The sequence below is a fragment of the Eptesicus fuscus genome, chromosome 1 (assembly GCF_027574615.1).
Source record: "Eptesicus fuscus isolate TK198812 chromosome 1, DD_ASM_mEF_20220401, whole genome shotgun sequence".
Taxonomy (NCBI): domain Eukaryota; kingdom Metazoa; phylum Chordata; class Mammalia; order Chiroptera; family Vespertilionidae; genus Eptesicus; species Eptesicus fuscus.
Genome location: NC_072473.1, coordinates 40,783,503 through 40,806,659, shown reverse-complemented (window position 1 = coordinate 40,806,659; position 23,157 = coordinate 40,783,503). Strand labels below are relative to the sequence as shown.

Sequence of the window (23,157 nt, the reverse complement as noted above, 5' to 3'; positions counted from 1 at the left end):
CATATATGTTTTCCAGAATTATATCCTCTTGTTGAATCAGTACCTTTAGTATTCTGAAGTGGCCTTCTTTATCTCTTGTTATGGCCTTCGCTTTGAGGTCAATTTTGTCAGACATAAGTACTGCTACCCCAACTTTTTTTTTTTTTAATTTCCATTTGCCTGAGAAATGTTTTCCATCCCTTCACTTTTAGTCTGTGTGAGTCCTTTGTTCTCAGGTTGGTCTCTTGTAGACAGCATATATATGAGTCATGTTTTCTTATTCATTCAGCCACCCTTTTGATTGGAGCATTTAATCCATTTACATTTAAGGTTATTATTGATAGGTACTTATTTGTGGCCATTTTTATTCTTTATGCTTGTGTTCTGATCTCCCCTTATATTTCTCCTTTTTACAACAGTACCTTTAGCATTTCCTGAATTGCTGGCTTGGTAGTAAAAACTCCCTTAGTCTTTTTTGGTCTGTGATACTCCTGAATTCTCCTTCAATTTTGAATGACAGCCTTGCTGGATTGAATATTCTTGGATTAATTCCCTTGCTTTGCATCACTTTGTATACTTCATTCCATTCCCTTCTGGCCTGATGTGTTTCTGTTGAGAAATCAGTCAACAGTCTAATGGGAAATCTCTTGTCGGTGACTTTCTGTCTCTCTCTGGCAGCCTTTAATATTCTTACTTTGTCGTTGACGTTTGCAAATTTAATTACGATCTGTCTTTGAGTTGGTCTTTTGGTTTCATCTTACTTGGGACTGTCTGTGCTTCTTGGACTTGAGTTACTTTTTTCTTCTTCAAGTCTGGGAAGTTTTCTGTCATTATTTCTTCAAATAAGTTTTCTATTCTTTGCTCAGCTACTTCTCCTTTGACATCCATATTATGTGGATGTTGTTTCATTTAGTGTTGTCCAAGAGCTCTCTTAGACTCTCTTCTTGCTTTTTAATTTTATTCCAGTTGCTGCTCTGAGTGGATTTTTTTCATACTTGTCTTCTAACTTACTGATTCGGTCCTCAGCTTCTTCTAGTCTACTGTTGAAACCTTCCATTGTGTTCTTTATTGCACATATGTCATTCTTCACTTCCTCTTGATTCTTACACATGTTGGTGAATTTCTCATCCAGCCATTTGAGCATCCTTGTAACTATTACTCAGAGTTCTTTCTCTGACAAATTGCTTGCCTCTATTTTATTTAGTTCCTTTTGTGATAATTCCTCATTTTCTTTAATTTGGAGGTTGTTTCTTTCTCTCGCATTTTTGCTGTCCCTTTGTAATTGTTTCTATGTATTAGATCAAATTACTATGCCACTCAGATTTTTAAAATTGGTATTATGTAGTAGATGTTTTGGGGGTTCTAGTATCACAGTGTCTCAGGTCTCCTGCTCTGGGAGTTCTAGGAAGACCTCCTACTTGAAATATTAAGTTCTCCTCCTGTAGTTGGGTCTTGAATGTTAGTATCCCATTTGTGGATGGATTAGCCTCACAGGGTGTCTGATTATGTGGCTCACTTCCTACCATATCATGCCAACCATTGTGGAGGAACTGACTGAACAACACAAAATACAACACAGAAAACATGTCACAGAAGGAACAGAACAGGAATGTACACAAGAATCCTATAACCTCAATAAAAGTGACCACCAGAGAAAAGTGAATTAGGGAATAGAAAGGAGAACAAGAATGATAGTGAGAAAAAAAAAAAAGACTATGGGGAGAAAACACAACAACAACCAAAAATACATAAACCAAGAAGCCCCCCCCAAAAAAAATACACCCAGGAAAAGGGAGGGGGGTGCAGCATCTGTAGAAGCAGAGCTTAAATAGAGAAAATAAGGTTGAGGAGTTGGATGAATAGGGGCAGGATCATGGTTTAGAATAGAAGTGGGAGAAAAGAGATGACAAGAAGACAAAAATAAAAATAAATTAGCCCTAGCCGGTTTTGCTCAGTGGATAGAGCATCAGCCTTCAGATTGAAAGGTCCCAGATTCAATTCCAGTCAAGGGCACATGCCTGGGTTGCAGGCTTGATCCCCAGTTGGAGGCATGCAGAAGGCAGCTGATCAATGATTGTCTCTCATCATTGATGTTTTTATCTCTCCCTCTTCCTTCCTCTCTGAAATCAATAAAAATGTATTTCAAAAAATAAAAATTAGAAAAAATTTTTTTCTTTTCTTTTTTTTGAATAGAATAGAGGAGAAACCAGATAGGTCTAAATTTAGGAAGTGAAACAACTTAAAAATTATGAGAAGAAAATAACAATAGAAGAGAGAAAAAAAATGAGTAGTGAAGAGAAAGGAAAGAGAAGGGTAAATGGAGTAGGAGCAGGGAAGAGGAAATTAGAGATATGAATAAACCAACAGAGACTAGAATAATAACATATCAATAAAGCAGATAAAGAAGTTCCATTTTGAAAAAGTTGAAAAAAGAAAGGAAATATAAAAGCTAAAATGGGGAAAGGAGAAGAAAAACAGGAGCAAATAAAGAGAAATAAGGAAGAAAAAGGTGAAAAAAGTTAAAAATAAAATAATAATTTAAAATAATAAAAATAAAAAAGTGAAGTGTCATTTCCTTCAGCCTAGTTTTAATGCGCCATATGAGCAGGTTTAGTACCCCACTCTTCTCTTCTGTCAGCTAATTCTAGGCTTTCTGTTGGGTACTTAGGTGCTGTCCACTCTCAGTCACTGTCTTCTGGCTTTCAGCACCCTGCTTAAAGCTCCAAGTGATCCACAAGTCCTCTCTTTGTGTCCATCTCCACAGGCCTAGGCTGCAAGCAGGTGGGGCCAATCTGCCCTCTCTGCCTGTCTGCCAGTTGTCAGTCTTAATGATTCAAGCCACTGTTTCTGATAGGGCTTTAGGTGGGGTTGGTGCTGTTTTGCTTTCAGGGAGTAAGATGAGTTGTTTGTTTGTTTGTTTTTTCCTTACCCAGAGCTTCTCCTCCATGAGTGTCTAAAAATATTACTGTGCCCTTGGTTGGTCAGAGATCCTTGGGTGGAGACCAATGGGGCTGGCTGGCAATCTGGAGTTTTTATCAGTCTGGTTCCCAGAATAGTGGGTCAAACCAGCCCCTCTTCCAATCCAGTCACTGAGGGGTCTTTGGGCCTATTCAGACTCATAAACTTGGCCTCTGACTTTGTTTTCTTTCTATAGCTCAAAATGCAGGCAGGGTGTGGCAGGTTGTATTACCTGACTTTAGGCTACTGGGAGGGGCTAGCACTTCAAGGGAGAAATGGCCACTTAAGATTGGGAGCTTATGAATGTTCCAATGCAGGGGGGAGCGGGGGGGGGGGGGGACAAAGACAAAACAACCACAAAACTTCGGGTTTCTCTCCCCCCAGCACCACGCTGTTCAGGCCGACTTCTGCTGCCTTTCTTGGCGCAGGCTATCATGTCTGTGATCTTAGTTCCAGATTCCCCAGCACCAGCAGCCCTGTGGCTTTTCCTTTTCACAGTCGGATGTTACACCTGTTGCCAAGGTACAGGGCTTTGGTGCAATACAGCTTTCTCCTTACCCTCTTGGCCCTCTGGTTGTCTGTCCCTCTCAAGCCCAGATGCCCATTCCTACTGTTCTCCAGGTGTCCACTGCTCTTCCTTGTTTTAAATTGTCTCCTCACCTGTGTCTAATTTGTTAATTCCGGGTGGCTGTTCTCCGATTTTGTTGCTTTTCCAGTCTGGCTCTGGGACAAGGTGCATGACACATCTGCCTATTCATCTACCATTTTCTCTATCCACTTTCAAATTTTTCACCACTCCCTTCTGGCCTGCAAAGTTTCTGTTGAGAAATCAGCTGACAATTATATGGATGCTCCCTTGTAGGTAATTCTCTTGCTGCTTTTAAGATTATCTCTTTGTCTTTAACTTTTGGCAATTTAATTATAATGTGGGCTTCTTAGGTTTATCTTGTTTGGGACTCTGTGCTTCCTGGACTTGTAAATCTATTTCATTCACCAGGTAGGGAAAGTTTTCTGTCATTATTTCTATTTGGGTTTTTAATTGGCCTAAGATGCAGGCTGTGAAAAATTTCCCCAAAGGGAAAGGGCCAGTGCATTGCTAATCAATGCAAAGGCAAAGAAAAAAAAAGCTGCTTTTTCTTTTAAAGCTTTGGACAAAGAAGGGAGGGGGTTTTGGGGGCAGTTGCTGTTACTAGGTGAAATTGAGCAGACATCACAGGGGTTATTTTTATTAGTTCTTCAGGAGACAATCCAGGCAGTTGTCTTAGGGAGGAGTCTTATCAGTATTTTTCCAAAGTGTGTAAAACATTCTTAAAGCAAAAGTTATGAAGAGTTCAAAAGCAGCCTGTTTGAAGGGGAAGGCAGAAGGGAACTTTCTACTAATTATTCCTGAGTTGTAAAACCAGCAGTTAGGAAGGATATGTATGTAAGAATGTAGCCTTGACAGTAGCTTATCTTGTCCCTAAACTGAGGGGTTGTTTGAACCAGAGGAGCTAACAGTCTTGGGGTTTAATCATCATGTGCTTCTCATAAATTGTGGAAGGACTTTTTTTCTGTTCTTAGAATTTCTTCATATAGGTTTTCTATATCTTGATCTCTCTCTTCTCCTTCCAGCACCCCATGATGCAAAAGTTGGTATGAAATTGTCCAAGAAGCTTCTTACACTATCTTCATATTTTTGGATTCTTTTTTTTTTCTTTTTGCTATTCTGACTGGGTGTTTTTTGCTTCCTAATATTCCAAATCACTGATTTGATTCTCAGTGACCTCTACTCTACTGTTGGTTCCCTGTAAATTATTCTTTATTTCAGTTAGTGTATCCTTTCTTCATTTCTAAGTGATCCTTTGATGTTTTCACTAAGATCCTTAAAATTATCATTAAGATCCTTGAAGCTCTCATTAAGTTCCTTGAGCATCCTTATAACCATTGTTTTAAACTCTTTATCTAGTAGTTTTCTTGCTTAAATTTCATTTAGGTGTTTTTTTCTGGAAATTTCTTCTATTCTTTCAATCGTGACATGTTTCTTTGTCTATACATTTTGGCTGCTTCTCTGTGTTTTTGTCTATGTATTAGGTAGAGCTACCAATTCCAGTAGAATGGCCTTGTATAATAGGTGTCCTGTAGGGCCCAGTGGCTCAGCCTCCCAAGTCACCTGAACTGGGCACTCTAGGTGGGTCCCTGTGTAGGCTGTGTGCACAGTCTTGTTGTAGTTGAGCCTTGGTTGATGTTGGCATCACTGGGAGAAGTTGACCTCCCAGCCAATTGGCTGTGAGGACCAGCTATGACCACAGAAGAAGAGCTGCTGTGAAGGAGACATCCTATGGAATAGGACTTGCTTCAGTGGGGCTTTGGTGCTCACCAAGTCTGCCCCTTGAGTGTTTCACTTGTGGTGTTGTAGAGTTGGAATATGGCATGGTCTGAATCTGTCAACCAGGTGTACTGACTCTGGGGACTCCTGGGAAGTGCAAAGATAGTCACTGCCTGTGCCTGCCTGGGGTCACTTGGCACAAGCTATAGAGGGATCTGCAGGTGCCTGCTACTTGTGTTGGGCTAGGAAGTGCCTAGGAGAGGCCAAACTCTGAACCAAGGCAGGCTGCTGTTAGAGTTGGGTATGGGGCACACTGAGTCCATCTGTTATTTGTTTGAAATATTTTAAGAAAGTCTTAAGCCTGATTCAGAATAGGCCATTCATATGGAAAAGCCACTGCAAACAACTTGGGTGTGGCTGCAAATTGGGTGGGGTCTCAGGGAATCACTAGGGCAGGGTGAACAGTGTGGGCCAGGTTAATGGAGACTCAGATATGGCACCTTACAGTCAGCTCTGTGGTGGGAGAGGTCTCCAAATAGGAACAATGATATCTATGAGCACTTTTATCTGGGAGAAAGCTTCCCCTAAGTTCTTCCCATGATGCCTTCAATTTAGTTCCTCCTTGTATGTGTCTGAAATTTTTCAATCTCCTTCTCTTGCACTGGAGCTCAGAGGTAGTGAGTCTGAGTAAGTCCCTTCACCGGTCCTTTAAGAGTAATTGCCTGGGACTCCAGCAGCCTCCCTGTCACTCAGCCACAATTCCTGCTAGTTTTTACAGCCCAAGGTTATGGGAACCGCTCTTCCCAGCATTGGAACCCTGGGCTGAGGGAACTGGTGTGGGGCTGGGATGCCTTGCTCCTCATGGGAGGCCTCTGCAGCCAAGATATCCTTCCTGATTTAAAAGTCTGCCACACATGGATGTTGAACCAGCCATTTCTGTGCCTATGTCCCTCCTACCTTTCTCAGTGCGCTTTCTTATTTAATTATCTAGTTGTAGGACTTCCATTCAGCCAGATTTCAGGTGGTTATGAATGATGGTTGTCCTGTATTTTATTTGTAATTTTGATGTGGTTGTGGGAGGATACAGGTACCACGTTTACCTATGCCACCATCTTGGTTCATATCTCTCTAGGGTATTTTTAACCTACAAAAATTAAACTCTACCTATCTTGTGTGATTCTAAAAGGCAGATAATAAAAATTGAACGGAGTCAGTTTCTGGTTAAATATAAGGAAGAATTGTGCCTTTTAAACAATAAAACATATTTCAAAATATATTAGAAAGTTTTGTATCGCAAATCAGCAAGCTGGACAAGACACCTTAATCAGCCAGTTAGTTAGGAGTCATCTTTATTGCATGCAGGGTCAGAGCATATTACCTCTGTCAAATTCTGAACAAACACAGGAGGGAGTATTTCCTTTTTATATCCTTCTAGTTCTTTGTGTAAGACAGCTTGTAACCTTGAGTATATATCATATTTAACAAACACCTGTCATATCTATACAGGCAACTTGTAACTTTGAGTACATATCATATCTATATAGACACCTATAACCTTGGATGAACAAACACTTGGCAGAATATGGAAATTATTATCAATATCAGTGTATCAGCCCCTTTAGATGGCTAGCTTGCAAGGTCAGACAGTTAAGTTTATCTTTTCTATTACTCAAGCTAAAAACAAAGTTATTTTACAGTCTAAAAATAACAGAGTTGACCTACAGAATAAGAGACTCTCTAAGAATAACAGAGTAGTCCAAACAGCAGTTTCAAACAGCAGTTTTTCCAAAGGAGGGACCACTATGCTTCAAAAGCTTAGTAGTCAAACAGTATGGTATTGTCATAATAATAGACACACAAATCAGTGGAAGAGAACGCAGAGCCCAGAAATAGACCCACACATATATGATTAATTAATTTATGACAATGGAGGCAAGAATATACAATGGGGAAAGGACTGTCTCTTCAATAAATGGTGTTGAGAAAACTGGACAGCTGCATGCAAAAGACTGAAACTGGACTACTTATCTTAGACCATATTACAGAATTAACTCAAAATGTATTAAAGACTTCAATGTAAGACCTGAAGCCATAAAACTCCTAGAAGAAAAATAGAAAATAAGCTCTTTGACATTGATCTCGGCAATGCTTTTTTTGGACCTGACTCCAAAAGCAAGAGAAACAAAAGCAATAAATAAATAAATAAATATGACTTGTATTTCTCTCTCTGGCTTATTTCACTTAGCATACTACTCTTCAGGAAAGATAAGTATAACATGATCTCACTCATATGTGGAATCTAAAGAACAAAATAGATCCAGAGGCATAGAAGAATGGAACAGATTGATTAATCTCAGAGGGAAGATGAAGGTGGAGATGGGTGGGTGGGTGGGGAGAGATTAATCAAAGAACTTATAAGCATGTATGCATAACCCATGGACACAGACAACAGTGTGGTGAAGGCCTAGGGGGACAGGGCAGGGTTGAGGGGTTCAATGGGGGAAAAAAAGAGGACATCTGTAATACTTTCAATAATATAGATCAATTTAGGAAAATAAATAAATAAATATGGCAACACCAAACAAAACAGCTTCCACACAATGAAGCAAATAATCAACAAAGTGAAAAGACAATCTATTGGCCTGGCTGGTGTGGCTCAGTTGGTTGAGCATTATCCCTTGCACCTGGAGGTTGCTGGTTCGATTCCTGGTCAGGGCACATTCCCAGGCTGCAGGCTCAATCCCCAGTGGGGGTGTGCAAGAGGCAGCAGATTGAGGTTTCTCTCTCATCCATATTTCTATCCCTCTCTCCCTCTCCCTTCCTCTCTTTCTAAAACCAATTTAAAAATTTTTAAAAGAGAGTCTCCTGAATGGGAGAAGATATTTGAAAATCATATATCTGATAAAGGGTTAATATAAAATATATTTAAAAAACTCATGCAACTCAATAACAACATCAAAACAAACAATCCAATTGAAAAATGGGAAGAGGATTTGAATAGACATTTTTTCCAAGATACACAGATGGCTAACAAGTACATAAAATGATGTTCAAAATCACTAATTGTCAGGTAAATTCAAATCAAAACCACAATGAGATATTATCTCACAACTGTCAAAATGTCTATATATAGACACACATAATGAAATACTACTTACCCATAAAAAAGATGAAATATTGCTCCCTGTGACAACATGGATGAACCTTGAGGATATTGTGCTAAGTGAAACAAGTCAGTTATATGTGGATTATAAACAACAACAAATAAACAAAACTAATAAAATAATGTACATCAACTTAAAGCAAAACAACAACAAAATTATCAGAGAACATAAACACTAAATAAAACTAAACAAAATCCATCATTGTGTCAGTCCTCTTTCCCTCTCCGTCTCCTTATGAGTTATTTAGGACACATTGATATCTAAGTCAAGTTCAGGCAGGCTAACAATTCCGCTGTCCCTTCCCATCTCTCAGTTCTTTATTCCCTCCACCTAACTAGTGTCAAAATGTTTTGTGGGTCATTGGGAAGTTTGAAGATAAGTGTGGGGCCAGGAAGGCCTCTGGAATTAGCAGTTTAACTTTTCAAACTGTTCCTGTTCCTTTCAGAGTCCTTTCTTAGCTAGAGAAATACAAGCAGCTGTCATTCACACCTTGGTGAGATGATTCTTTTGAGTTCAAATGGAGCCAAAGGAATCAGTCAGCCAAGTGGATGAATGATGAGAGGAGCTTTGTGGGAAGGCCTGGGTCAAGGGGGCTTATTCTGAACAAGTGAGCACCTGTTTTCTCCTTGAACAGTAGGCAGAATCCATGTGTATCTGTGACTCAGAGTCTTACCTCTCAGGCAGATGTTTGGAATCCCCTGCTAGGTATTGCATGCTAAAAAATTCATAAAATCTATTTCTATCACCCTGAAAGTAGGTAGACAAGATGAGGAGACAGGGGAATAAGGGCATAGGGATTTTGTCAAAAATCCTAACTGTGTGTCTTGGCTACTTTTTAAAATTCTCTCCCTCTTCCTCTGTCTCTTTCTCCTTCCTCCCATTGCTTGGGAGAAAGAGAGGCAGCAGAAATAATAGGACTCTTCTTTCCATCACTCAAAAAATTTCATTCCTTTTTATGGCCAAGTAAAATTGCATTTCATATATGTGCCACACTGTCTTTGTCCCCTCATCTATTTTTAAAATTGTATAACATGCTCATGTATTTTTTTAATTTTCTCCTGTCAAATAATGATGTTTCTCTAGAAACATACTGCTTTAGGAAATTTATTTTTAACTATGTAAAAATGCTGAGCAAAAAATGCAAAATTATATTTTCTTATGACACTTGAAATGCATGTTTTATTTTTAAATTTATTTTTCAATTATAGTTTACATGAACTATTATTTTGTATTTGTTTCCAATAAATAGCACAGTGGCTAGACAGTCGTATACTTTACAAAGAACTCTCCCTGATATTTCTATGTGTCTATTGATGGGCAATGGGTTGCTTCCATATATTGGCTATTATAAACAATACTTCAATGAACATAGAGGTGTATATATTTTTACAAATTAGTGTTTTATATTTCCTTGAATATATATCCAGAAGTGGAATCGCTGTGTAATAAGGTAGTTCTATTTTAAACTTTTTTTGAGGCACCTCCATACTGCTTTTCATTATGACTGCACCACTTTACAATCCCACTAATGGTGCACGAGGGTTCCCTTTTCTCCACAACTTTGCCAATAATTATTGTTTTTTTATTTATCTATTATAGCCATTCTGATAAGTGTGAAGTGATATCACATTGTGATTTTAATTTGCATTCCTCTGATGATTTGTGACATTGAGCATCTTTTCATATGTCTATTAGCCATCTATACGGCCCCTCTGGAGAAGTGTCAGAGAGGACATATTCAGGTCTTCTGCCCATTTATTAATTGGATTGTTTGTTGTTATTGTGTTGTTTTGTTATTTTTGGTGTTGAGTTACATAATTTCTTTATAAGTTTTGGATATGAACCCCTTATTGGATGTATCATTGGCAAATTATCTTCTCTCATGAAATTGCCTATTTATTTTATTGATTGTTTTCATTGCTATAAAAAACCTTTTAGTTTGATGTAGCCCCATTAATTTATTTTTTCTTTTGTCTCTCTTGCCTGAGTAAAATAGAATATTACTCAGCAACAAAAAAGAATGAAATCTTACCATTTGTGACATGGATGGACCTAGAAGTTTTTTTTTGTTTGTTTGTTTTAACCTTTACTGTTGAAAGTATTACATATGTTCCTCTTTTTCCCCCATTGATCTTTTTTGCCCCCCTACCCCCATCTAGAAAGTACTATGCTAAGGGAAATATAGCAGACAGAGGAAGAAAAATAGCATATAATTTTACTTATGTGTGGAATTTAAAGAACAAAATAAAAGAACAAACAAAATAGGAACAGATTCATAAATACAGAGAACAAACCGAAGGTTGCTAGATGGAAGGGGTGTTGGGGGCTAGGTAGAAAAGTTGAAGGAATTAAGAAGTACAAATTGGTAGTTACAAAATAGTTATCCTATATACTAAAGATGTAATATGCAAATTGACCCTCACGCCCTCACATAAGATGGCTGCCCCCATGTGGTCAAAGATGCCTGCCACAAGATGGCCAGCAGGGGAGGGCAGTTGGGGGCAACCAGGCCTGCAGGGGAGGGCAGTTAGGGGCGACCAGGCTGTCAGGGGAGGGCAGTTAGGGGCGACCAGGCTGTCAGGGGAGGGCAGTTGGGTGGGCCAGGCCTGCAGGGGAGGGCAGTTGGGGGGACCAGGACTGCAAGGGAGGGCAGTTGGGGGCAACCAGGCTGGCAGAGGAGGGCAGTTTGGGGGACCTGGCCTTCAGGGGAGGGCAGTTGGGGGCAATTGGGCCTGCAGGGGAGCAGTTAGGTGTCAATCAGGCTGGCACGGGAGTGGTTAGGGGGTGATCAGGCTGGCAGGCAGGCAAGCGGTTGGGAGCCAGCAGTCCCGGATTGTGAGAGGGATGTCTCCTGAGGGGTCCCAGATTGGAGAGGGTGCAGGCTGGGTTGATGGACACCCCCCCCCCAAGTACACAAATTTCATGCACTGGGCCTTTAGTGAGATATAAACTACAGCATAGGGAATATATTCAATAATATTGTAATATCTATATATGGTGCCAGATGGGTACTAGAATTTTTTGAGGGGATCATGTTATAAATTATATAGTTGTCTAACCACTGTCTTGTACACCTGAAACTAATATTAAATAATATTTAATTTCAACTGTAATTTAAAAGTTGTTTTAAATCAATTAATCAAATTATTATAGATCTACCTTACCATTTTCTAGGTACTATTCTAGACACTGGGATTGTTGTAGGAAATAAAGGTAACATTTCTGGCCTTCATGAAACTTATATTATAAAAGGGTATATATAGGAAAACAAAACCAATAAATATGCAATACTTATAGCACTTATAAGTATTGTTGATAAATAACAAACAATAGAAAGAGGCTAGAGAATGAAGAGAGGAGGTGTCATTTTATATACCTATTTTCTTCTGAATCTTTTGATTTGCCTTCTTCCTAAGTAGATAAATCAGTTTAAATTCAGGTCTTTACAGAGACAAGTAGGCAGAAAAGACAGAAGTCAGTTGACGAAAAAAGTTATTGGCACCATGAGGGCAAGGTATACTCATATAATTAGACTTTAGGTATTTCCCTTATGAATTATTCAATCCCTCACAAATATATATAAAGAAGTTGTAAACTGCTACTAGTAAGCCAGGACAGATTTTCCTCTGAGGTCACCTGACCTAATAGCCTTAATATTTATTTATTTTTTTAATTTAAGCCAACGTGAAATATTATATTAGTTTCAGATGTACAACATAGTGATTTGACATTTATATACCTGAAGATATGATAAGTCTAGTAACCATCTGTCACCATACAAATTATAATGTTACTAGTGACCCAGTGCACGGATTAGTGCACATTGAAAGGAAATTAACTAGAAGGTGGCCAACAGGGCAGGACTGGGACAGATGGGCCAGACACACCCTGGAGCCAACATTCCACAGTCCCTCCCTGGGGTCTGTGGAGTGAGCGGGTTCCTTTGGCAGGTGGGGTCCCTCAGCCTGGCCTGTGGAGATTGGAACAAAACCGGCTCTCCAACACCCCCCAAGGGGTCCCAGAGTGTGAGAGGGCAATGTGCAAAGTTGCTGTCATAGAGGGTGTGGAACGCAAATGCAAGTGTGCAGTAAACCAGATTCGGGGCCAATAGTGCCCCAGCAACAATATAACCCAGGGCCAAAGGTGGAAACACAGGGTCCCATGAGGAACTGGGCTTCCTCCTCTCTGGTTTTGGGGTGCATCACCCGAGAACCACCTCTGCCAAGTCACTGCAGCTCTGTAACTCCTGTATTGAGCGTCTGCCCCCTGGTGGTCAGTGCGTGTCATAGCAACCTGTCAGATGGTTGGACACTTAGCATATTAGCCTTTTATATATATATATATAGATTGACTATATTCCCTGTGATGTACATTACATTGCAGTGACTTATTTACTTTATAACTAGAACTAGAGGCCCGTGCACGAAATTCGTGCACGGAGGGGGGGTTGTCCCTCAGCCCAGCCTGTACCCTCTCCAATCTGGGACCCCTTGAGGGATGTCCGACTGCCTGTTTAGGCCCAGTGGGATCTGGCCTAAACGGGCAGTCGCACATCCCTCTCACAATCCAGGACTGCTGGCTCCCAACTGCTTGCCTGCCTGCATTCCTGATTGCCCCTAACCGCTTCTGCCTGCCAGCCTGATCACCCCCTAAACCACTCTGCTGCCAGCCTGTTTACCCCCAATTTCCCTCCTCTGCCAGCCTGGTCACCCCTAACTGCCCTCTCCTGCAGGGTTGACCACCTCCAACTGCCCTCCCTTGCAGGCTTGGTCCCTCTCAACTGCCCTCCCTTGCAGGCCGGGTGCCTCCCAACTGCCCTCTCCTGCTGGCCATCTTGTGGTGGCCATCTTGTGTCCACATGGGGGCAGGATCTTTGACCACATGGGGGCAGCTATATTGTGTGTTGCAGTGATGATCAATCTGCATAGTACTCTTTTATTAGATAGGATAGAGGCCTGATACAGGGGTGGGGGCAAGCTGGTTTTCCCTGAAGGGTGTCCCGGATCAGGTGGGGTTTCCCTTGGGGTGTGGGGCGGCCTGAGCGAGGGGCCTGTGGTGGTTTGCAGGCCGGCCACGCCCCCTGGTGACCCAAGCAGAGGCCCTGGTATCTGGAACTTATTTTCCTTCTACAATTGAAACTTTGTAGCCTGGAGCGGAGCCAAGCCTGGGGCTCCCTGGAAGGCCGGCCGGCAGCCATTTGTGTTGGGATTATAATTGAAACTTTGTTGCCTTAAGAGGGTGGGCCTGGCCAGGGTGTGGGAAAAGTTTTGCTTCCCCTGTTGCCGGCGGCAACCCTGGCCTGCTCTCTCAAGCTCCATTCTGCTGCCATTTGTTTGAATTTGTTTACCTTCTATAATTGAAACTTTGTAGCTTGAGTGGAGGCTTAGGCCTGGCTAGGGCAGGCGGAAAGCTTGGCTTCCTCTGTTACGTAGGAAACCTTGCTCTCTGTGGCTGTAGCCATCTTGGTTTGGGTTAATTTGCATACTTGCTCTGATTGGATGGTGGGCGTGGCTTGTGGGCGTGGCTTGTGGGTGTGTCGGACGTATGGTCAATTTGCGTATTTGTCTATTATTAGAGAGGATTTGCACCTCTTATCCCTTTCAATATTTTTACCCAGGCCATCATCCCACTTCCCTATGGCAAGCATCAGTTTGTACTCTGTATTTATGACTCTGTTTCTGTTTCCAGCAGCCTTATGTTAAAGTTGGAAATGATGAAGAAATTGGCCAAGGTCACTCAGCTTGCTAATGGAAGAATCTGGAAAGAGCCCAGACTCATGTGTTCCAGTTCTGAATAGCTGTCTCACTAATTTAGAACTGTGCTTCTTATAATCCAAAACCAACCCAGTTGGCCGAATTGGGAAAACCCAATTTTCTCTAATGTGTGTTTCCTTTACTCTCACACTACTGATAGTCCCACAACACTTCTGACACCAGATGTGTGGGCGTTCTTCCCCCACCAAGCAATTCTGTGACACCAGCTGAATGTCCTATAATTTACCACAATCTGACACTATCCACTTGGAGATAGCATCAGATCCCACAGTTTAAGAGCTCAGTCTCATAAGGCAGTCCCCACTTCAGGTGTCAATCACATGTCTCCAAATTACCCACAACTTCTGTCTGACTGGGCTACACATTGGATTTTCCCATGACCCCTTCCTTAGGTTTGATTAATTTTCTAGTGTGGCTTACAGAAGTCAGGAAAACACTTACTTGCATTTGCCAGTTTATTAAGGAATATGATAAAGGATGCAGATGAACAGCAAGATAGAAAGATACATAGGCAAAAGTGTGGGAGGATACCTGTGGAGTTGGGATGTATCACCCTCCCTTCATGTGGATGTGTTCACCAACTTGAAAGCTCTTTGAGCCCAATATTATTAGGACTTGTATGTAGGTATGATCAGTTTTATCCATTTGCTGCCCCTTACCCCGCTCTGGAGGATGGGGGTTGAGGCTGGATATTCCAAGCTTCTAATTATGGGTTGGTCTTTTTGTTGAGCAACCCCCATCCATGAGACATCAAAGAGCCCACCCAGAGTTTCCTGATTAAAATAAAAGACACTTCTATCACCCAGGAAATTCCAAGGTATTTAGAATCTTCAGCTTCATATCAGGAACCAGGGTCAAAGACCAAATATTAGAACAAAAAATGTTCCTAGTGTTTTAATTACTTGGGAAATTACAAGGATTTTAGGAGTGTTGTAAATTCACATTGACCTGTGTACTTGGGGCAGGTGACTGCTTAAGATGGTTAGTGGAAGAGCGGGTGTTTTATTTTCAATTCAGAGAAAGGCCATTTCTGTTTTTTAATTACACATTATTTGAGATGATTAAATACTGAACCCTTTTGTTGGGGCCCCTGTAATTTTAAGAAAATCCCAGCTACTCCTATCAGTTTGAAGTTCTGAAATTGTTTTCAGGAATTTCCTTCCTAGACATATGAAGCAGAAGCAACACAATCTATCCTCTTAGGGATCTGAACCTGGGTAGCATCATGAATCTCAGCAGTTTCTCTCCACTAGATAAGGTGAAAGGTGTTCCCACCCCACACACACACCGCCGCCCCGCACCCAGCTTCCAGACCAATCTGGAAAGTACTTTTGGGCACATGGTCTCATTTAATCCTCATACTATTTTGAAATACGATTTTTGTCCTTCTTCATAAAAACCATGAGATGTAGGAACTATTGTTTTCCCATTTTAAAGATGAGATTGAGGCATAGAGAGGTTAAGACACTTGCACAAGGTGTTCGAACAGGCAAGGGGCAGAGCTAAGATTTTAACCTATGTAACGCTTCCAGAGGCTGTGCTCTCAAACATGGAAAGCTCCAATGGGAAATTTCTTAAACATGGAAAACCCCAATGGGGTGTTTCTCAAACATGGAAAACTCCAATGGGTATCTTGAACGTGTTTTATGAGGTTTTTTCCAGTGGCTTTTCTGGAAATCCCTGCCTTTCCAATAGGCCCCAGAAGTGCCTTGATGAGACTAGAAAAGAAACACTTCCCATCACTAAGATCTGGAGAAACTTAACCTACTTGATGAGCACATTCTAGGACATCTCAAGCCACTTTTTAAGCCTTTCTAATAAATTGTCTGTAAAGTTTCTTGGAGTGTGTCAGAGGTCCTGCCACAGGCTCCAGAAAAAAAAAAGAAGATAATTTCACTGGGTAGGCTCGTGCCATAGCTAAGAGAATGCTGGGGAATGTGACCATAGTTACCAGACGACAGGGTCCTGGCCTTGGAGTTACACAACTCTTAAAGCCAAATCCTAGCTCAATCACTATCTGTATGACCTTTGTCAAGCCATCAATATCTTTGAGCTTGTTTTCCTTGTCTTAAATGTGGATAAAACCAATAACCAAATGGAATTTTAAGGAATAAACAAGATGATAAATGTAAAGCCTTATCTTAGGGCCCTGGCACATAGTAGTTGCACCAGAAATCTCTCTGGTCTCTGAGAATGAAAGCATGGCCTAATACATGGAGCTTCACACAGTTTTGGAGTCCAACAGAATCCTGCTTCACTGGTTCATAGCCATGTCAATTTGGGCATATCTTTTAACTTAGAGTGCCAGTTTTTCCTTTTCTTTGAAATAAATAAAACAATACCTATTTCTAAGGGTTGCTATGAGGACTGAATAAATTACTGCATTAAAATACTTGGCATAGAATAAGCCCTAAGTAAGCAGCAACCTCTTGTATTATGAACAAAGTGTCTAGTACATTATAGCCTGGCATCCCATAAATGTAACTTTTCTTCTCTCTTCAGAAGGAAATTCTGGCCAGTCAGATAGTTCAAGTTGTCTGCTATTTGACTACTGCTCAATCTTAATTTTTTTCAGATCTAAATAGAAAACTTCTCAAATACACTGTTTTAAACAACTCTCCTCACTCAACCCTGCAATACACATAATAATGCACAATTAGCTGACTTCTTTATTGGAATAATGGTCCTCAGGCTTGCATAAAGAGATCAACTGAAGGACTTATATGCATGCATATAAGCATAACCAATGGACGCAAGACACTGGGAGTGGGGTGAGGGTATGTGCCAGGGGATAGCGGAGGCTGGGGGAAGGTCAATTGGGAAAGAAAAGGAGACATATGTACTACTATTTGTAATACTTTAAATGATAAAAAAAAAAGAATTGCTGTTGGGATCTTTTCCATGATTCTTTGCATATTTGAATAATATTTATTACCATTCTAGGCTCATTCAGTGATGTCACTATTTGAAAATATTTCTATGACTAAAGAAAGTGGGTGAGCTTTCTTAAAGTTCTCAGCTCTGTGGAATCTTGAGACAACTTGCCCCAACTTAGCTATTTTTAATTCCAAAAGAAACTGTAGCTAGAATTAGCTTAAGCAATCAGTGATGTTTTTCTAGGCTACCAAGTACCATGATGGTGATTAGTTTACACAACCAAATTTGAAGGACATAATTAAATAATATGTATATTTGGAATTATTATGCAGGAACTAGCCTTCTGAGTCATTTAGGGCCTTCTTGACATGTTTGTGATTCAGGGGAATTACAAAACAATGGTCGGAAATGGGATGGTTGTCACTCTCATGTGGCTGTAAATGCATTTAAAACAATGTATCCCATGGTTGTGAAAAGAGTAGGTATTTGGTCCTGAGCTTCCACTGTCTTCCTGGAGCTCTAGAAGATATTCTTAGGAAAGCCAAGATCTCTGAGGAATAAAAAGACTTTTGTACCAATATTGTTGTACAAACAGTGCCTTATTCACTACCTGATATTCATTACACATTACTTGAGATTATTAAACCCACGAGGGTTTATAGAACCCATGAGGCGCTAAAGACATACTTTTTAAATGAGGTAAGAATCCTGTAGACTCAAACAGTCACAAAAATGCTATTGAAGGAGAAACAATAACTATTAAAATTCAGTCCACTCCTGGTCTGGCAGATTGGGTAACTGAAGTTCAAGAGGGGAAGAGACTGACACAAGGTCACAGTGACCTAAGCATTCTTGTCCTGTTTTAAGATGAGTATGCCTGCAACTCTAGATGTGTTTATGGTAAAGGGACTTAAAATTATGATTGGGAGAAGATACCCCTCTCCAAGTATTTTCAATCAGTGCTTATATGAATTTAAATGTTCCAGAACTTTAAAGGGTGATACTAGCCCTGCTAGACTTAATTCTCCACCTGTACTCTTTGGGTTCAGCTTGATTTTTTATTTCATATATCCATTCATCCTCTCATTCTCAGGTGTATTTATTCTTAATAAAACACCAATCAAAAGCAAATATTAGTAATTATTCCCACAATCCTTTGGAAAGGAAACAGGTCTATTATCCCATCCAGCATTGAAAGACAAAGACCACAACCCTGTTTTTGACATGTCAGTCATATGTTCCTTCATTCCTTAATACTAGAGCCAAGATTATGCTCAATGAAGAAAAAAAAAATCTCTGAGATCATGGAAAATGGGGATAATACATGTTGATCCTAAAATTAATTTACCAGAGGAAATCCTGTGACTGTCCTTATTTTACTTGCTTCAAACAAAGGAACAGGAGTAGGACAAGGAAATTGTGTGAAGGGGAGGTGGGACTGACTCCATATGGAGCCAGGAATAGACATTGTATTGCTAGAGGTAGTCATTATGAGGACTAGAGGTTCAAGGGCAGTATTACTCTCAGCCAGAGACACACATTTATATTCGAGGTTCTTTTCCTAGAATTTGGTGTTTCACAGGCTGAACGAGCCAACTTTCCAGTTATTCCACTCTCATCAAGAGATATGTGTTGAGTCTAAAGAAGGTGAGAACCCTTTTAGAGTTTGATGTAACAGCCACAAGAAGCAGGAAGGAAAAGTTATTGCTGATCTTGGACTACAAGCTAAAGTTGGTCAGTCCTGGGAGGGGAGAAGGAGAGAGCGGGAGGAAAATTGAAGACAGATTGCCAAGGGAGAATGAGTGGGCAACAGTTTGTGTTTACAATCCCTAGGAAAAAAATGTATTAAACAAGGCCGAAAAAAACCTGGTTAGTCTGCCCTCCAACCCACCATGTTGAGAAATTTTGTTGTCAATATAGTAAAGGCCTGTCTGTTAACTCTTACATTTTCTATGAAGAAGCACATTCAGGTTAGTTTTAAATAGGGACACTCAAACTACCAAACCATATCCCCACTTTTTATAAGATTTGAGGATCTTGCAGCAACATTAGAGGCAGCAACATTGGAAAGCAGAGTGGAATTCTGCTCTGTCCGTCACATGACACAGGACTCTGGGCTAACACGTTCAAACATGAATTTATTGAGCACTTACAATGCACCTAGCACTGACTGTAGTAAAATATGGAGGTAAAGTGGGGAGCAACACTGATAAAAGTTTCATCTGTTACTGAGTTTCTGTTCTTGTAGTGATTGGTGGAATGTGGAAGTAAGGGAGTTATGAGAGTTCAAGTATGATACATGGGTTTCTGACTGAGGTGACTGGAAAGATTACCGATATGAAGATGAATAGGGTGGAGGGGAAATGAGGAGTTTTATTTTTGAATGGAGGCACAATGTAGTGTTTATAAACCTGGCTGCTTGAGTCATATTATCTAGGTTTAATTACTCACTTTACCAACCTTGGGCAAATTACTTCATCTCTCTGCATCTCAGTTTATTCATCTGTAAAATAGGGCTAACAAAAGTGTATTCCTAGTGGGATGTTATGAAGTTAAATGAGATACTATCTTTAAAAAGAATTTAAAAGCAGTTCCCAAGACTTGGTAAGTGCTATATTTTTATATATATTATGCTTGATATTTATTATTATTATTAGAAATATTGAGTTTGTGATGTTTATAGGACAGAGAAGGCTTTAGAGCTAAACTACCAGAGTTCATAACCCAGCTCTTCCAGTTACTAGCTGAGTGACTTTCTGAAAGCTACTTAATATTTCAATTTCTTTATTTGTAAGTAGGGATAAACACAATATCAACTTCACAGGGTGAGGATTAAATGAATTCATTTGCATAAAGTGCTCAAAGCAATGCCTTACACCTAGTTCAGTTAATTATTATTAGTATTAGTAGCATTGATGTTATTAGTATTATCATTCAACTAGAGAAGTAAAGCAAGCAGTTGGATATTTAGGTAGGGAACCCAGAAATGAGATTCCTGCAAATCATGCAGAACCCTATTATTGTTGGTGGTTTTCTTAAATCCAAATACAAACAATAAATGTTACTGAAAAAAAAAAAACCCACTACTGTTAGCTTTTGCAATTAAGTTCAACATATAACTCTTAGGCACTAACTTTGTGCCCAGGGTACAGAGGTGAACCTGATATCAGTCCTACCTTTAGTAAACTACCAATCCAAAATACTATTTTGAAATACACACCTTCTGCCACTTGGGGCTTTGGATTTACTTCTATTCAACAGGGCTCTATTGTGCCTACAAGAGGTGAAATATTAAAAATAATCACAAGTAGGGCACAGGATTTACCAACCAGGTCATGCTTTAGTGCAAGCATGGAATGTTAGATGTCTCTGTTGCATCAGATATTAACCTTTGAGTTGCTGGGTCATGCAGATGACAGGGGGGAAGGGTCTATTCATGGGGAGGGACCAGGATAGGTAGTGGGGAGAGGGCACTTAGAAAGCTAGGGGCAGCAAGTATTTTTAAACTGATGTAGAAATATTTCAATATTCTAACCATTTGGATTCCTGTAATGGTAGTACAGCTAAAATATCAGCCCTGGTGTGGGACCTTAATCTCTGTCATTTTCTCCTTTTGTCCAGAAAAACCCAAGATCTACGAGAAGGATACAGATTTGAAGAACATTCAGCCAATACTCCTAGGCAGTGAGAACATCCTTCGCTGTACAGCAAGTGGCCTGCCTCTGCCCTCCTTTATGTGGGCTTGGGAGCCCTGCAGCCAGAAAGATGAGCTGTAAGTGACTTGCAGGCCAAAGGACCCTGCATGGCCTAGACCAGGGGTCCTCAAACTTTTTAAACAGGGGGTCAGTTCACTGTCCCTCAGACCATTGAAGGGCCGGACTATAGTTTAAAAAAAAACAACTATGAACAAATTCCTATGCACACTGCACATATCTTATTTTGAAGTAAAAAAACAAAATGGCAAAAACACCCGCACGTGGCCCGTGGGCCGTAGTTTGAGGACGCCTGGCCTAGACTCTCAGGTTTACTGTTGCAGGCAAAGGGACTGGCAGTCTTAAGAACTTACCAGAAGATTTTCTTTTCCATATGATATCACATGTACTGTCAGTGATCTTGGAATGGGGCCTGGAATCTAAAATAAGAGGTGGTATTCCAATAGCCACCAAACACCAGGTTTTGGCCAATGGTACAGCCTCAAATTAGAGGTAGAAGTAATTGTTATGGTTCACAGGCCTGGGAAATTTAGATTGTGATTGAAGATTTAAGTGGAAGAGAAATAGAATGGGGCAGGTTTCTAAATATTTGTCATTGAATGGAAAAAAAATCAGTAATGGGGTTAAAAAGTGGACATGTCTCACTGGTTTGAGAACTGTTTACATTATAAACCTGATTGAAATAATAATCCCACAATGGGAAAATCTGTTAGCAAGTAACATTTTTAGATCACAGCACACTCATTTAGCCTTCTGTGATCCTAATGTAGAAGGTAGGGCAGAGATTCTTTTCCCTGGTAACAAATGGAGATATGGAGGCTCAGGGAGATAAATGACTCACTTTACACAACACAGAAGTCAAGAGAGATTTCACAATGAGAGCCAGGAATCCTGACTCTTACCACTTAAGAGCTTCCATTTATAGATGCCCTATCATATGCTTGGAACATATTAGATACTTTGACTTTTGCTCTGTGGCAATAAACTCTATTTCAAAGTGTCTGTTTCAGTCACCTTTGGGACAATGAGTCACCTGTTGCCCCTATAAGAATTAGAAAAAAAATACTCTGGCCAGGGTACCTCAGCTAGTTAGAGTGTTGTCTCGATATGCCAAAGTTGTGGGTTTGATCTCCAGTCAGGGCACATAAAATAAGCAACCAATGAATGCACAACTAAGTGGAACAACAAATTGATGTTTCTCTCAATGTGAGTCTCTCTTCCTCTCTCTCTCTCTCTCTCTCTAAAAAATCAATAAATAAATTTAGAAAAAATAAAATGAAAATTTAGAGGTGAAATAATTTTCCCCAAATCCCAGAATAGTCAGTATTTAAGAAAACTTCATCAATGTTCATCCATCTCCTACCACCAAACCTCCCTACAGGCTTGACATATATGACAAACTCTCTGCTTTGCCATAACTCTGAAAGAGTCTGGAGGCCAGTCCACTCAGGTTTCTGTTGTTGTCTGAAGGATTACATATTAGCTGACTATGGGAGTTCATCTTATTAACTCAGTGCTACACTGTGCTGAAGGTTGAGTTTTAGGAACATGGTAATGAACTAGGGGTTATCACTAGGGGATATTTAAACTCTGAATGGGAATGTCTAGGAAATCCAATTTGGAAGGCCCAGACCATTAAGATGTGGCCTTGATTTGATGGAAAATTAAGGGGGTATAGTTATCAGACCAAGACCTAGACCTTCAAATAGAAGTGGCTGGCAGTCTATGTCTCATAGGTACTTTTCAGCCAGCTCTTATAAACAAGCTCCACTCAGTTGCTTCCTGCCTACACATAGGTACTTGGAGAGCATACTTATCTCTTCTCAGTAGGCACCAGGATAAGATTTTTAGATGGGGAGAATAATAGTGGTCCTAGCCACTTACTTACTTTGGTTCTGCCCTGTCATCTTTCCTTGCTCTGACATTCTGTAATTCCCAAATGACTTCCATTGTTCTCACTTAGCTGAGATTCAGTAAATCCAGTTACATTTTTTTTTGCACCTTTCTATTTGGAAGAAAAGAGGAGGGTATAGTGAACACTTCCCCTGAGAAAAAGCCTTTTCCCCCTGGCTGGTGTGTGTCAGTGGTTAAGCATCCACCTACGAACCAGGAGGTCAGGATTTGATTCCCAGCCAAGATGCATGCCTAAGTTGCTGGCTCGGTCCCCAATGTGGGGTGTGCAGGAGGCAGCTAATCAATGATTCTCTCTCATCATTGATGTTTCTATCTCTCCCTTCCTCTCTGAAATCAATAAAAATATATTTTAAAAAAAGAAAATACCTTTTCCAAGTGTCTCTCATAACAAATTTTTCATTAAGTAAATATTTATTGAGTACCTACTCTATTTTAGAAGCCATACTAGTCTATATTTCTCACATTTATATGAA

At 40.3% G+C, this 23,157-nt stretch overlaps 1 protein-coding gene across 1 annotated transcript in view; it reads left to right on the top strand.

Moving 5' to 3' along the window:
- The window catches only part of LOC114229025 (vascular endothelial growth factor receptor kdr-like), a 677,074-nt gene that overhangs the window by 265,553 nt on the left and 388,364 nt on the right, over window positions 1-23,157 (top strand). The window contains exon 10 of the mRNA XM_054714449.1: window positions 20,679-20,829. Coding sequence (XP_054570424.1) covers window positions 20,679-20,829 — 151 coding nt within the window. The remainder of the gene's footprint in view (window positions 1-20,678; window positions 20,830-23,157) is intronic.